At 36.1% G+C, this 15,856-nt stretch overlaps 2 protein-coding genes across 3 annotated transcripts; one reads left to right on the top strand and one right to left on the bottom strand.

Annotated features, from left to right (window-relative positions):
* Positions 1-298: 298 nt before the first annotated feature.
* LOC117984757 (uncharacterized) lies at positions 299-8,302 on the bottom strand. Of its 2 annotated transcripts, none has more exons than XM_069500418.1 (11): positions 8,163-8,302; positions 7,084-7,730; positions 6,823-6,928; positions 6,156-6,316; positions 5,570-5,760; positions 5,064-5,273; positions 4,560-4,764; positions 3,553-3,762; positions 3,317-3,476; positions 737-3,226; positions 299-520 (listed from the first exon to the last, which is right to left on the bottom strand). In XM_069500418.1, exons 1-11 carry the CDS (start codon positions 8,254-8,256, stop codon positions 408-410), a joined length of 4,587 nt encoding a protein of 1,528 aa, XP_069356519.1. In that variant the 5' UTR covers positions 8,257-8,302; the 3' UTR covers positions 299-407. The 2 variants fall into 2 exon arrangements, with proteins under 2 accessions (XP_069356519.1, XP_069356520.1); XM_069500419.1 differs by having other exon boundaries at positions 299-517.
* On the top strand, positions 8,170-15,448 carry LOC117984759 (DNA polymerase beta-like). Its single transcript, XM_034971407.2, has 6 exons — positions 8,170-8,287; positions 8,930-9,382; positions 12,975-13,097; positions 13,298-13,463; positions 14,462-14,651; positions 15,307-15,448. Exons 2-6 carry the CDS (start codon positions 8,955-8,957, stop codon positions 15,399-15,401), a joined length of 1,002 nt encoding a protein of 333 aa, XP_034827298.1. The 5' UTR covers positions 8,170-8,287; positions 8,930-8,954; the 3' UTR covers positions 15,402-15,448.
* The last annotated feature ends 408 nt before the right edge of the window (positions 15,449-15,856 follow it).

Below are 15,856 nucleotides of genomic sequence, written 5' to 3'. Positions count from 1 at the left end.
GAGACAACGCTCTACAAAGCCGAAATATCATTCTAAAGGCCGATGTACATTACTTTCGGCCGCGTACTGTAAATGCTTGACTCAAGCATCAAGCAAACTTTGTAAACGGTCAAAATGCTTGACTCAAGCATAAATCTACATACGTGCTTGACGTCAAGCCGCTTGACCGTCTCAGAAGCTCTTAACAGAGAGAGCGCTATATACTACCTAGGTACTCGTAATTTATTTCCGCGGATCGATAGCTAATCTTACAGCCAGTACATGGGCTATTCAGTGGTTGGTTGAAAATAAAACTGCATTTATAAACTTATACTCTGTAATAAATAACTGTGAAAATAATGATTTTGTTTGGCCAGCATACAAGAACAATAATTGTTAAAATCATGCACAATAATAAATACAATAAATTATTTCATATCATTGCTTAAAATTAACTTTGTTTCTAGGTCACTTTCGTTTTCAATTATCAGTTCTTTGCTACTAAAAGCTTTCTTGAGTAACATGTTTATTGCTGCTTCTTCTGAAAAAAGAAAATCAAATAAAAGCTTTGGTGTTAATTTAGCTGTACAATAAACTACATATATATAAATTGGTTAGGCTTTACTCTCGTTCTCTGCAGTAATGAATACATTTAGACCTGTTAATTTAGTTATAAATTTTATATGCAACCAATTTAGCACCAAAACTTGGATTATTTCAGATTTCTTAAGCTTATTTCAGTCTACTTCAAGCTTACCTGTAACTTGTATAGCAAGTAGTTGATGAACTATATGTCTTGCAGTAATCTTAAATAACTCCCGACTGTTTATCTTCTTCTTCTTATAATAAGGCATTAATAACTTAACTACTAATCCAGCAACATCTAGCTTTTCTGTTTTCTTTTCCTTACAATTTTCCCGATCTTTCTTTGTTGAATCTTTCTCATCTTTTCTTTTATCTTTACTACTTTGTGTTCTTTCTTTTCTTTTTTCTTTATTACCTGAAAGTTCACTTTTATCTTTTCTCGTTTCTTTCTTTTTGGGAAGCTCTATTTCAACTTTTATTTTGTCTTTATTATTCAAGTGTTCTTTCGTTTTATCTTTGTTAAACTTATGCTTGTCTGAAGATTTTGTACTGAAAGACAGATCATCCTTTTCGCTATCTTTTGTGCCATGCTTAGTGGGCGATTTTAAAGTTACAATAGAATCTTCAGGGTCATTTATTTTTTCACCGATATTTATATTTTCTACAACTGATTCAGATTTTATTTCCGAAAACTGTTTGAGCACTTGCAACACCTTATCTGCTTCTAAGCTAAGTTGGTATGCTTTATCTAGTGGTTTAGCGGTATGCTCAAGACCATTCAATTTACTATCGTTACTTGATGATTCAAAGGGATCATTAATCTTTTTTTTATCACAATCCTCTAAAAAGGTTTCTTTGTTATCATTGCATTGAACTTCGTCAACAGTTGTGTTTGGTGTTTTACTAAGAATAAGAGTATCATCACCTTCATCGTTATTTGTTTGTAAGTCACTGCATGTATTACCTATTGTCAATTTACTGTCCGATTGTACACATTTTCTATCTTCAGGCTCTAAAACTATTTTTTCTCGACTAGTCTCGTTTTGTGATGTTTTACTGTCTTTATATTTTGAAGACGGCTTTTCGCGCTCTGTATTAGAATGTGCAGACTTTCTGTTTTTATGTTTTGTGTTCACCTTTTCCAATTCTACATCTGATTGTGACTTATTATGCTTGTGTTTTGTGACTAAGTTTTCTCGATCTGTATCCGACTGTAAATATTTTCTAGATTTATGTTTTGAAACTACCTTTTCACAATCTGTATCAGATAGCGACGGTTTTCTATCCTTATCTTTCGAAACTGTTCTTTCACGATCGGTATCGGATTGCGACGTTTTTCTATCCTTATCTCTTGAAACTGCTCTTTCACGATCGGTATCGGATTGCGATGTTTTTCTATCCTTATCTTTTGAAACTGTTCTTTCACGATCGGTATCGGATTGCGACGATTTTCTATCCTTATCTCTTGAAACAGCTCTTTCACGATCGGTATCGGATTGCGATGATTTTCTATCCCTCTCTTTTGAAACTATTCTTTCACGATCTGTATCGGATTGCGACGATTTTGTATCATTATCTTTGGAAACTGTTCTTTCACAATCGGTACCAGATTGCAACGATTTTCTATCCTTACCTTTTGGAACTGTGCTTTCACGATCGGTGTCAGATTTCGAAGATTTTCTACTCTTATCTTTTGAAACTGTTATTTCACGATCAGTATCAGATTGCGACGGTTTTGTATTTTTATCTTTTGAAACTGTTTTTTCGCGATAGGTATCAGATTGCAAAGATTTTCTATCCTTATCTTTCGAAACTACTTTTTCACGATCGGTATCAGATTGCGAATATTTTTTATCCATGTGTTTTGAAATTATTTTTTCACGATCTGTATCAGATTGAGAAGATTTTCTATCCCTATGTCTTGAAACTGGTTTTTCACGGTCTGTATCAGATGGCGAAGTTTTTTTATCCTTATGTTTTTTAACAACTCTTTCGTGATCTGTATCAGAATGTGAAGATTTCCTATCCCTGTGCCTCTTTTTAGATTTTTTAGAACTCGATTTATCAGATTTCTTTTCCAGTGATTGTTTTTCACTTACATTTGTATCCTGAGAGAGTTTAAACCTTTTGATGTCCTCAGATTCTATTTCACTGTCAGATGATTCACCAAACAGAGCTTTGATTTTTCTTTTAGCTGTAGGTTTTGTTATTTCGCATGGATCCTCCATTTTAAGTCCACTATTATTTTTTGACCCAGTTTCTTTATCATCGCTCTTCTCATCTTTACTTTTATTTGGTATACCTTGTAAAGTTATATTTATAACAAAGGTTCGTTTTCCAACATTAAATTCGTCGTCGCTTTCTATAATTTCATCAATTTTCATTGTTTTGTCATCATCTTCTTCATTAATGGAAGCGTCTGTTTCGTCTAATTTCAATGTTGAATCACTATGATTAGGCTTCATGTTTTCGTCTATAACAAGACCTCCTTCGTCTTCACTATCATCTGAAGTAGGAGCTGGAGATTCTTGAGATTTTGTTGAGAAAAAACTTTGGAGCTTGGTTTGAGTTAAAGAATCTCTTTTAAAAGAATTGGATTTTCGTTTGGTTTCCTTATCAGCTTTAGAGAGTGATTTCTGTTCATTGTTATTGTCCATATTATCTAAAATCACGAGTTAATTTTATAAACAAAATTGACAACTCTGTCAAGTAAAACTAAAACACATCAGAAATTTGTCCTAAATGTACGTACTATTTGCTAATTGTGATGCAGTTATAAACCCATGTCTTTTTTGTGACTCCTTTTTCATTTCAAAATCCTTAACAAATTCGGCAAGAGTTTCACGTTTTTTTGGTTCAAACGTCTTGAGCTCTGAATACAAACTATCTTTACAGGCTCTAACGGATGATATCTGGAATGAGGTACACAATGAATTGTGATTCATACTTTAATTTAAAAAATGAGTTTCAGTGAAACAATATTTTTACCAATTTCGTCATAGCTCTTCTGTACAAACTAATAACAGTACTTTTCGAGAAGGCCTCGTACTCCAGTTCCACTGCGCAGTCTTCTACGTCGTGACTTGATAATTTACTCTCTGGTTCATCAACACCTTTGACACCTTCGAGATTGTTCCTTAAGGCATCTGTTAGTAATGATAGATAGCTTTCACGACCAGTCAATGTCAAACCATTAACCTAGAAAAATAAAATTTATTATAGTAAATTGAAATTTAAATTAAATTAAATAATTTTAGCGTTTAAACTACCGTGAGTGATTTCCATTCTAAATAATATTTTTATATAATAATATTTTTTATTTCTAATAATTTTTTTAAAATTTAATATAGGAAATTGAAATTGAAATTAAATTAAATTAATTTTTTTCAGTTAACTTTGCCCTCGGATTCGTTCTAATTATGTTCCCGTCAAGCAATAGCTCAGGTGTAGTGAGTTTTGATTTTTTGGAATCAATAGTTCCATTCCATCCAGTCTGCAGCGTCGTGGCGTGTCGAGATGCGACAGAAGACAATCGGTGGATTGGTTGGTTGAGTAACGCTTACGTGCCTCGCGATAAAGAAACATGCAGTAGTTGTAACTTGTATGCACCATATTTTTACAAATTTGAAAAATAGAGACTCTTAATATAAACTGTATTCACTAGTGTTCTGTTTGAAATTTATAAATCGTGCATGTAAAATAATGTCAGTCGCCAATAAACTATGAACTAAAATAGAAGACATGATGTAAGGGACCTAATTTCATGAAATGAGTTTATAGAATACTTAATTATTTAAATAAAAGGTCTCTTAGAGCCCTTTTGGCAGTCGGCATGTTGTTTAAAATTGCATTAATTAATCGTGCATGTAAAATACTAAATAGCCAGCCAGTCGCCAATAAACTATAAACTAAAGTAGACGTGTTTTTTTTCTTTTGAAAGCTGAATCTGAAGTGAACCTAATTGCAATCAACAATTAGAACATAAGTTATCTCACCTTGCTTTCTGTACTTAGGGCGGCTTTGCATTTTGAGTATTTAGCAGATTCAGAGTTATTATTCCGGTTTTTATCTTTATCAAGATTCTTCTTTCTATTGGCGAACTCTTTTATGATGAGGGACCTCGTTTCGTCGGCGACGCGACGCCGGTCGCTCTCGCCGTCAGATTCTCCACTACCATCGCCACAGTAAGCCTGAGCCTCCCTGAAACATATTCATAGTATTTGGACATTAATGTTGTATTTTCATGGGAATGACATCGCGTTTCACGTTTGTATTGTTTAAATAAAATAAAAATAAACTTTACGAAAAAAACGCAAATAAATCATTTCATTTCAAAAAAGTGTTAGGGTACTTAACACTTGGCTCTCGCGAAGTAGACTGGGATGTGATATCAAATCAATGTACATGCAAGCACGTTTAAAAATTTCTGACGTGGTACTATTGTAATAATTGGTGTACAACGTCGAGAAAGTTTTCTCGATACATTTTATAGAACTGACCTCGCCTGCCCTTCTCTGCCTTCGCCGTACAAGTCGGCAGGGTCAGTGTGCGTGACGAAGCCGCCCTGGCCGATCGTGGCGCTCATGGCTCGTCGCTGGTGCTGCTCGAGGGCGCGGCGCACTGCTCGCGCATCTTTGCACACGTCGCAGCGACTGATGCACTTCGGCGCTTCCTCGCCGAAATAGTCTGCGAATATCCTGTGACGACATCTGAAAATGATGTCTTTGTAAGCTCTAATTATCAAAAAGTAATGAAAACATATTAAAACACATTATTTTTACTCAAATAATATTCTATGATTTTTATTGAATCGTATACAAAGTTTACAACTGTTTCATTTAAAACTTAAATAATAAAGAGGCCACAAATATTTTACGAAGGGAATGCTCTTCACATCCCAAGGAGAGTTTGATATGGTATAATTAATATTGTATGGTATAAAGAGTCCCTTGCCTTGTCTTTGCAAAATTACTGAGAAGAAATTATTAAAAACAATGATTCTCACTTGACTTCCTCACAGTATTTGACCATGACTTCGAAACTCTTGTACGCATTCTGACAACGTTGCTTCTGCTCTGGCGTCTTGGATCGGGCGAGCTCAGATCTAAGTAGGAAATCGACTGCATTGCGTTCAATCCGACAATAATAAATCCGACAGCACGCCGGCTTGCCGTCGCGACCCGCTCTTCCAGACTCCTGATAAAGGTTTGGTATTTTAATTTGGTTTTTATTATGTATCATTCTCACAAAATAATTAATACAGTATCCAACGTCCATCACCAATATATGCATAATCTTAAAAAATTATAATACAGTTTACAATTTTATAATACAGTAGAATCTGACTCATTGGAGACTAAGAAGTTAGTCACATACACGTTACATTGCAATGACATATTTGTGGACAAGAAATATATTTTCTGTCACTGTATCTTGTATGATGTATCTGAATATACCCACTCTTGATGCTCACTTCCCAGCCGCCAAAAAGATTGAACTGAACTATAACTTAATTGTCAAAGAAATATAAAATATCAATGGAATTTAGAGATTTGTGTAATTGTTACTATTTTCTTCAGGATTACTGTTACCTGATAGTAAGCGGCAACATTTTGCGACAGCCCCCAGTGCACCACAGCACGTACGGTCGCCTTGTCCACACCCATCCCAAATGACACAGTCGCACACACACACCCACACTCTCCATTCGACCACTGCTCCTGCACTGATACACGATCAGCCGCCTTTAATCCTAAATACAGAGAAGAATTCATTTAATAACTTATCTTATCTTAAAATGTATATACTCACTAAAACATATTCTACTGTCTATGGTATTATATTTACTCATGATGAAAATTTCTCTGGGCTCCATGACATATCCATCAACAGCAATACCTCAGCCTTAGTTTTAAGTGTTAGATGGCACAAATCGCAAAGAGGTTAAAGGCTTGAACCTAGTCTTTCAGTGCAAAATGTTGTAAGCACCTTGTTTCGAAAACCTTACAATTATCATGTACCAGATTATGCCCAACTTCCTCCAGGTGTTTTAAAAAAATTGCAGGAATTCTTTGATTTTCTGGGATATGTGTTACTTCAGAGTATAAGCTATCACTATACTAAATTTGAGCCAGATTGGTTCAGTCATTATATGGTGCGATGGAGTAACTTTCATATTTGTAATATTATTTAAATTTCTTAATTTAATCAATAGGTATTGTGATACTATTTAGTATAATATAATGAAAGATTAATTACCTCCATGATATGCCAGAGACTTGAGACCTCTCTTTGTTAACATACTTGACATTTCTTCTGTTTGTTCTCGTGTTCGACAATAAACAATAGCAGCACTTTTGTCTTTCTAAAATAATATGAAAATTGTTATTTTATACATATGAGTGCCACAATTAAAAGCAATTTTGTATGCACTTTCTGACTAAGAATTATTATGCTGTAGATTGAATCTTTTAGTAATTGTATTTACAATAGGTACTTTATATGAATCACATAACTTACAGGCTTAACACTTTCATCGTCATTTAAATTTTTCTTAAGAAACTCTACAAGGTCTCCAATTTCATCTTGTATACAATTTTGATACACAACATCATAAAAAAGATTTCTTCTAAAGCTGGGTGTTTTATATTGAGCAACTGGGTGTAGTAACTTGAGATTTTCTAGTATATCCTTAGTTACTTCTGAACTAGCAGTTGCAGTCAGTGCAACCCATGGAATGCTCCTATACTTCTCTCTCAAATTGCCCAACTTCAAGTAATCCGGTCTGAAGTCATGACCCCACTCACTAACACAGTGTGCTTCATCTACTATTATGTACGATACTTTCTTATACTTGACTAGATGCTCTATTAATGATTTAAATGTTTCGGTAGCTGCTTGCTCAGGAGTTACATATAAAAACTTTGTATTTGGTTTCATGCTGCGAAGGTCATTTAAAACTCTTTCTCTATCTTTAGCTGTCATTTTTGAGTTGATAGATTCTGCACAGATTTTTATTTTTGTTAAGTGATCTATTTGATCTTTAATTAGAGCTAGAAGGGGTGAAAATACAATAGCAACTTTGTTATCCTGCAACATAGCTGGTAACTGGAAGCACAGTGACTTGCCTGAGCCTGTAGGCATTGAAATATATACATCATGAACACCTGAAAGTAAAACATAAAATTAGTGTTTTGGAATAAAAAAATTATCAACATAATATATATAAGGAAACGCTGACTGGCTGGCTGACCGAGCTATCAACGCACAGCTCAAACTACTGGATGGATCCGGCTGAAATTTGGCATGCAGATAGCTTTTATAACATCCGGCAAGAAATGAATTTTGAAAATTCAACCCTTAAGGGATAAAATAGGGGTTTGAAATTGGTGTAGTCCACGCGTGGCGAGCATGAGCTAGTCACTTATAATATTCTTCGTATATGTGCGGCAATCTTTATAGTTAATAGTTAAGTATTATGGCAACACTGTTGTTATGCGTTTTCGTTATTGAACATTCGCAAATAGACGCCAAATTACGCTTTAGCCAAAAGGCATATATAACTTAAACACGTTACATGTATTTTATTTTTAACTTACCTCTTGCAATTGCTCTCACAGCCCTTTCTTGAAGTTCGCTTTTGAACTTTCGGTGACCAAAACATTGCACTAATTTTTCAGTTACGTTATCCATCACGAAGTTTTTGATCACGGAGTTTTCACTGGTATGTTAATTTATAGTATTATAGTTCTTTCCATTATCTTTTCTCATAAACACACAAATTAAAGTTTAGTACACGCAAACTTTTATTATTTTATAAAATCTAACAACCTCGAAATATTTTACTCAAAATTTTTGACATTTTGTACTGTGCAAATTACAAGCAAATGTCATTGTCACGTAGCGTTAGCACTCTGTCAATGTCAAGCACGTATAGTTCATAGCACAGAGTATAATATGATTTATAGTTCTCCATAGTGCCAACCTTAAGAAAATTCACCGCCAAAAGCTCAGGGCAAAAGTCAACAATTCAAAGTAACTAGTGCGGAATTGATTATTTCAAAATATCCAACCGTATTTCTCGCACAAAACTATGAATAAATATATAGCTCTTGAAATGCTCGTCATTTTAATGAGTTGTTATTGTATGAATGATACTTTCTTACTTTAATGTGTACGTAATTAACTGTGCTTCCAACAGCCATACCTACACTGATGCGTGGGTCGTGGGTTTTGAAATTTGAACTTACTCGAAATCGGCACAGCCTCTAATCCAACGTTCTTACCGCTGAGCTGTCGAGGGTAACTGATAATATATTTAAATTATTTAATTAAGCGCTAAGTAATAAATATATTAAATTTGCAGCAAAGCAGATACATCTGAACCAAAAATGAGTAAAAGAAAAAATCCTTCTGAAAGCGGCAATCCCAATGCAGATTTCTGCGACTTTTTAATGGAATTAGCCGACTTTGAAAAGAATGTAAGCAGAAATATTCACAAGTACAATGCTTACAGAAAAGCTGTTAGTGTTTTAGCTGGACACACTAAGAGGATTGAATCGGGCGAAGAAGCTAAAAAATTGAACGGTATAGGAGATAAAATTGCAAAGAAAATTGATGAGTTTTTACAAACTGGTAAATTGATGAAGCTAGACAACATACATCAAGATGAAAATGCTCAGGCGATTAGCTTGTTGACGAGAGTATCTGGTATCGGGCCGGTGAAAGCTGCCAATTTGGTCCATGACGGTATCAAAACAATAGAAGAATTGAGAAAAAATGAAAGCAAATTAAATCATCATCAACTTATTGGCTTAAAGTAAGTTTAAGAGTGGACCCACAATAGCTGTTTCGGCGATCACCAATAAATAATAATTATCATAGTAGGTACCTAGTACAGTACGCGGCAGAAAATAATGTACATCGACCTTGCATTTTTTTCTGTCGCGTACTGTGATGGTAGATGGATCACGCATACCTACTAGTACTCATGTTAGAAACTTCACCGATCCATTTCTGCCTCATACCTTTTGTCGTATGTTCAGTGCATCAGATCCACAGAAATCCTAAAGCGGGTTTAGATTAGCAACAAAACTTGCAGAAGTTGACTTCCGCAAGCTATTTCTACCGTGTAAACAATCACGTCAAGCTCACTTCCGCAAATTTTGTAATTTGCTGGACTTGCCGCAAGTCACAAATGTATGTAGGTACGACAAATTGCTTGTAGTGTAAACAATTCTGCAAGTACTCGCGGAATAACTTAACTTTGCTAGTCTAAACCTCGCTTAATAATAAGGCACTGGAAATGCTGTGTACGCGTGACCTTGTCGCCGTGCTGAGGACGCGGACGTCGCCAGCGCAACCGGTGTGAGGTAGCTTGGTAAGCGAACAGACAGGTACGATGCGTGAGGTAACCTTAACGCGCTAATCCTACGGTTTAAATCTATCAGCTTAGCATTGAGCGTAAATGTGTTTGCGTAATTGCGAAGTTATGTTTGTGTATGTAGAAAGGCGGCGACATGCGTTCTGTATAGTTTAAAGCGAAACACATCGGTTCTAAAACTTCTAATGCCTTATTATTAGGATTTCTGAGCGTAACAATGGGGCCGATTCTCTTGTACACAATCTCTAAACTAAACTAAATTAACAGGTCTAAATCTAGTGCCATCCTTTTCCGCAAGCAACATTATGAAAGGGATAGCAATAGATTTAGGCGTGACATTTTAGTTTAGTTTAGAGATTGTGGACAATGGAATTAGCCACAATAAGATAGGCACCTACATTATCGAACTTACCAATCATGATAAGCAATGATCATCGTTTATGCTGATCCCTGATTCCGGCTGTAGGTATCCAGATTGCCGAAGAAATTACTAAGTAGACCTTAGATACCTATTTTTTTTATTTTATTTTTATTTTTATTATTCATGTACCAAAAATTGTAGTTACAAAGTAATAATAAATTAAGTTACATCGGAAATGCTTATCTCTAAACAGAGATTTCTTCCAGCTTCCCATTCAAGGTTGTGAGTAAGGCGTATCAAGAAGTGGAATAGGTCTACGGTACTAGAATCTAATAAACTACATAAATATCTTATAATAAATACCCAAATCAACTTATATACAATAATTATACTTATCATAAATAATTATATACATAATATATGAAAAATATAAATACATATAATATATAAAATACTCTATATTAATGATAGGTAATACTGCTTCACTCTGTATTTGAATGAGTGTACTGAGTGGCAGTTCTCTCTGACATTTTCAGGAAGTGAGTTCCAAAGTTGGGTAGCTAGTACGGTGAAAGATTTGTTATAGAAGACTGTGTTACAACGGGGAGTGACGAGAGGATTTTTTGAGACACACGACCGCATAGGTCTAGTAGGAGGGCGGGATAGTTGAAATCGCTCTCGTAGATAACCAGGGGAAGAGGTATTAAGAACATTGTAGAGAACAGTCAGAATATGCAAATTGCGGCGAAAGCGTATTGGGAGCCACTTTAACCGACGACGGTAATCGGAAATATGGTCGAATTTGCGCAGGCCGTATATAAACCGTATGCACAAATTTTGAAGTCGATCGAGTTTGTCAAGTAGCTCTTCGGTAGCATCCAAGTAGCAGACGTCCGCATAGTCGAGAATCGGAAGCAACAGAGAATGTGATAGCATAATTTTGGTACGCAGCGGAAGGAAGTTCTGCAGTCTCCTCAAGGAATGAATCGAATAATGCATACGTTTACTGATCTGATTTATATGTGCTGCCCAAGCGAGGTTGCCATCCATAGTCAATCCTAGGTTTTTCGCTGTGGATGTGTAAGCAACGGGTGTGCCATCATAAGAAACCAAAGGCAGATCACTGAAGGCAATACGATTTCTTAGCGGCCTGCTTCCAATGACCATAACCTGTGATTTATTAGGGTTAACTAATAAACCAAAAGAGTCCGCCCAATTTTTAATAGCAACTAGGTCTGTGTTCATTGCTGTTATCTCTGCATCCAAGTCTGACAGTGTTGCATGCCTATAGAGCTGCAGATCGTCTGCATATAGGTGGTAGTTAGAACTAATAATTTTGGTGATTTCATTGATGAAAATTGAAAAAAGAAGAGGGGATAGTACACCGCCTTGAGGTACACCAGCAGAGAGGTAAGCCCAGTCAGAGTTAGCCTCTTCAGTGCGCACCCTCTGTAGGCGACCGTGAAGATAAGAGTGAAACCAGTCAATCGCAGGGGAGGATATGTTAAGAGATCGAAGGATACCAAGCAGGATATCAAAGTCAACTGAATTAAAGGCGTTACTAAAATCCAACAAGGCGATAATAGTTACTTTTTTGTTATCCATTGCGTAACGAATATCATCAGTGACTTTGATTAACGCTGTAATGGTGCTGTGAGAGGGCCGAAAACCTGATTGAAAGGGACTCATAAGATTGTTCTTAAAAAGAAACGTGGATAATTGTTTGAAAACAGCATTTTCTATAATTTTTGAAAGAATAGGTAAAATCGAAATGGGACGAAACTGTGAGAAAGAATTAGGATTAGCAATTTTCGGTAGGGGAATGACATGGGCCATTTTCCAGTCTGTAGGGAAGATCTTATGAGCCAAGGAGAAGTTTAATATGTGTGTAATAATAGGCACCATAAGATCTAAAACGAGTAATAACATGTCACGGCTCAGGCCATCACTACCAACAGCTTTTGTTGAAATGGAAAGGATGTACTTTTTTACATCGTCCTCCGCAACTTCTTGGAAATTGAAAGGTTCGCACAATGGTGGGGTGATGTTTGTTAATTTTTGAAGTGTTAGAGATTTTTTAGAATCCGAAATTGTAACAGGCGGAGTGGAAAAATGAGTGTTTAGTGCATTTATATCAATAGAGATAGTAGAAGTACTTAGAAATTTGCCCACACCCAGGGATTTAAGAAATCTCCATTTTTCGGGAGTAGAAGCTTTATCAATCGAGGAATAAATATAGCGGCGCTTGGCATCCCTACACATCCTATTGCAGAGATTACGAAGTTTCTTATAGGCTGCCACATTTTCGTCAGTCGGGGATTTCTTACATTTAGTCTTGGCCCTGTTACGTTTACTCATTAGCTTCTTAATTGTGTCAGTCAGCCAAGGTGCAGGTAAATGCCTAATCCTGACAGGTCTCACTGGAGCATGAGTATCATATAAGTTGATGAGAAGAGTTGTGAAAAGTTTTACTTTTATATCAATATCCGTTGCATTATACACGCAGGCCCAGTCAATTTCAGATGCATCTTTCCTTAAACACTCTACTACTACCTACTTGTAGTTGTGTGGAAAATATTTCGATGCGTAGGACTAAACTGATGAAGTTTCATTAAGTAGGTACTTGATGAAGTTTCTGTTTACAAATCATGAACGATTATATTTCAGGTACTTTGAAGATTTTGAGAAGAAAATTCCGCGAGGTGAAATACAGGAAATTGAATATCTAATAAAAAGGGCTTTGAATGATTTGGATCCGGAATTCACGATAACTATTTGCGGCAGTTACAGGTTCTTAGTAAAAATTACTTATCATACTTGTCTAAAAATGGAATGCGGCATCTCACTCGCAACATTTGGTCGTTTAGTGTTCCGTACCTCATAATGAAAAACGAAACCCCTATCACCTTGTTTGACGCGTGTTGTGTTCTGGAGTTGGCGGGCGCATTTTGTGTGTCCAAGATTCATAAAAAAATGTTCTTGTTTCGTAGACGTGGGAAGTCACAGAGTGGCGATATTGATGCCCTGGTTACTCACCCCTCACTCGAGTTGCAAGAGGAGAAGAAGAAGCAAAGCGAGAAGATATTGAAGACTGTTGTGCGCGCTTTGGATGACCTTATCACTGATGTTATATCAATGGGAGATACCAAATTTATGGTAATTCAAATTATCGTCTCTAGTATAGTACCTACAGTACCTACTACCACTTTTATAAGTTACACCGATGTACATGCACAGAAATCTTATTTTTGAATTGCGCGAAAACATCTCAGGCGGACAATTAGCGAGAAACGAGTTGAGCTAAAACCTAGAAACGAGTTGAGGACAACGAGAAGCGAGTGTGTAATTGGGAGTTTTCTCGCATGCACCTAGCGATTGTTCGCGCCGGACAGACGGCCGAGACACACAATGATAACAAAATAATTACTAATCCCTGAACAAACTCAAAGCCTCAAGAGCCTCAATAGCTCAACCGGTATAGGAGTGGACTGAAAACCGAAAGGTCGACGGTTCAAAACCCGCCCGTTGCACTATTGTCGTACCTACTCCTAGCACAAGCTTAACGCTTTATTGGAGAGGAAAGGGGAATATTGGGGCCGATTCTCTTGTACACAATTTCTAACCTAAACTAAATTAACAGGTCTAAATCTAGTGCTATCCTTTTCGGCAAGCAACATTATGAAAAGGATAGGAATAGATTTAGACGTGCCATTTTAGTTTAGTTTAGAGATTGTATACAACGGAATTAGCCACATTAGTCATTTAAAAAATGGCTAATATTCTTTTTAAAAAAAAACACTACGCGAGTGTTTTAACCGTTAAAAGAGCGTCGTCGTCGCTGAACGAGTTTTTTCTTTGGTAGCTCTTGTCGCTGCGACAAACTAAGTTCTCGCCGACCGCGACAGTATGCACAGTCAGCGATCAACTATTTATATATTTGTCTTTCATCAACATACGTACAGCTTATTTCACACTACGGGATATAAATTATATTAGAGTCCGGTCAATATTAGCATTCCCAACATTCGTACTAATTTTTAGAGTAGAAATTGGTACGAATGTTGGGACTACATAATATAATATTATATTATATCCCGTAGTTTGAAATATGCTTAAAAGACTATAAAATTTATAAAAATAATTATTATTTACAGGGAGTGTGCCGCTTGTCAAATAAGTATCCCTTCAGGCGTTTGGACATCCGTTTGCTTCCCAACGACCAGTACTATTGCGCCGTGCTGTATTTCACAGGCAGTGACGTGTTCAACAAGCAAATGCGTGCGCACGCACTTGAAAAGGGTTTCACTCTCAACGAATACTCTTTGAGACCTATTGGATGTACTGGTAATTATACAGACAGTTCTTCAACTTATCCCCTGACGCTATGTTGGCATCATTGCAAATCACACAATAATAAACCCTCAGTTCTAAGGAATAAAGTACCAACATTTTTTTTAAATTATAGGCGCACGCTTGACCACATGACGGCAAGGGACAAGTTATAGTAAACGGAGTGTTCAAGGTCCTTTGAAAAAAGAGTTAACGTATCTGTCATCCTTTTAAGCAACTAATACTGTGAGGTCTAACCCATATAATATTATAGTGGAAAAATAACAACCGTTCCATACAAAAATTACTAGTGCTGTAAAAATTATCTATTCAATCGACGACTGATAACAAGTTTTTTTAAAAATATAATTTATACTTTTTTTTTATCTAAAAATTTTCATAATATCTATAGTGCGCGCAAAACAAGTAGTCCAATCTGAACACGAGTCGTATGATTGCGCAATGTAAAAAAACAGATTTCAGCTTTACATTGGACAACTTGTTGTGCACGCACTAGCAACGCGTGACGTGACACAAGTGACGACAGTAAAATATTACCCAATAAAAGTACCAAATAATATTTTCAGACTTTTATTAAGAAAAATATCAATTTATAATATTATAACTTTTGAGAGATCGACCGTTATTTACATTATATAAACTTTTGAAGGTGTGCCTGGAGAGCCCGTGCCGATCACATCGGAAGAAGAAATATTCGACTACATCGACTACCCCTACAAACAACCTGAAGAGCGAAACATGTAGATTATGAAGATTGCCAAATCGATTCATTTGCCACCATGAATTTAATCAATTGCGACCAAATATTATTGGCGCGCCGCCGCGCCGAAGCGAATTATCTATACCTACCCTATCCGCGAAAAGAAATTAGAATACCAATTAGTGTACAAATGATAGAGGCAAAAATCTCAGTGGATGTTAACCATTTTGAAACACCAACCAATCACAAATATGTTTTCAAAAAACATTCGCAATTCAATTCGAAAATGTTTTCAAAAACATTCGAAATTCAATTAGAAAACAGTTTCGTTTGTGATTGGTTGGTGCCTCAAAATGGTTAGCGCCCACTGAGATTTTTGGCTCTATCGTTTGTATGGGATTACGTAACAGAGAGTGCTATATGTGCTAACTTCTTTCCGCGGATAGGGTACATAGCATTAGATTCGGCTCACAAAATTGTTAATGTGATTCGATTCGTC

The sequence above is a fragment of the Maniola hyperantus genome, chromosome 8, assembly GCF_902806685.2.
Source record: "Maniola hyperantus chromosome 8, iAphHyp1.2, whole genome shotgun sequence".
Lineage (NCBI taxonomy): Eukaryota > Metazoa > Arthropoda > Insecta > Lepidoptera > Nymphalidae > Maniola > Maniola hyperantus.
The sequence above is the reverse complement of the archived record's forward strand: the minus strand, read 5'-3'. Positions and strand labels throughout refer to the sequence as shown.

Coding starts and splice junctions, on each gene's coding strand:
- LOC117984757 (XM_069500418.1), bottom strand. CDS start 8,256: ATGGATAACGTAACTGAAAAATTAGTGCAATGTTTTGGTCACCGAAAG. Junction 7,731..8,162: donor TGTGAGAGCAATTGCAAGAG/GTAAGTTAAAAA, acceptor TTTTACTTTCAG/GTGTTCATGATGTATATATT. Junction 4,765..5,063: donor GGCAGAGAAGGGCAGGCGAG/GTCAGTTCTATA, acceptor AATATGTTTCAG/GGAGGCTCAGGCTTACTGTG.
- LOC117984759 (XM_034971407.2), top strand. CDS start 8,955: ATGAGTAAAAGAAAAAATCCTTCTGAAAGCGGCAATCCCAATGCAGAT. Junction 9,383..12,974: donor CATCAACTTATTGGCTTAAA/GTAAGTTTAAGA, acceptor ATTATATTTCAG/GTACTTTGAAGATTTTGAGA. Junction 13,464..14,461: donor TGGGAGATACCAAATTTATG/GTAATTCAAATT, acceptor TATTATTTACAG/GGAGTGTGCCGCTTGTCAAA.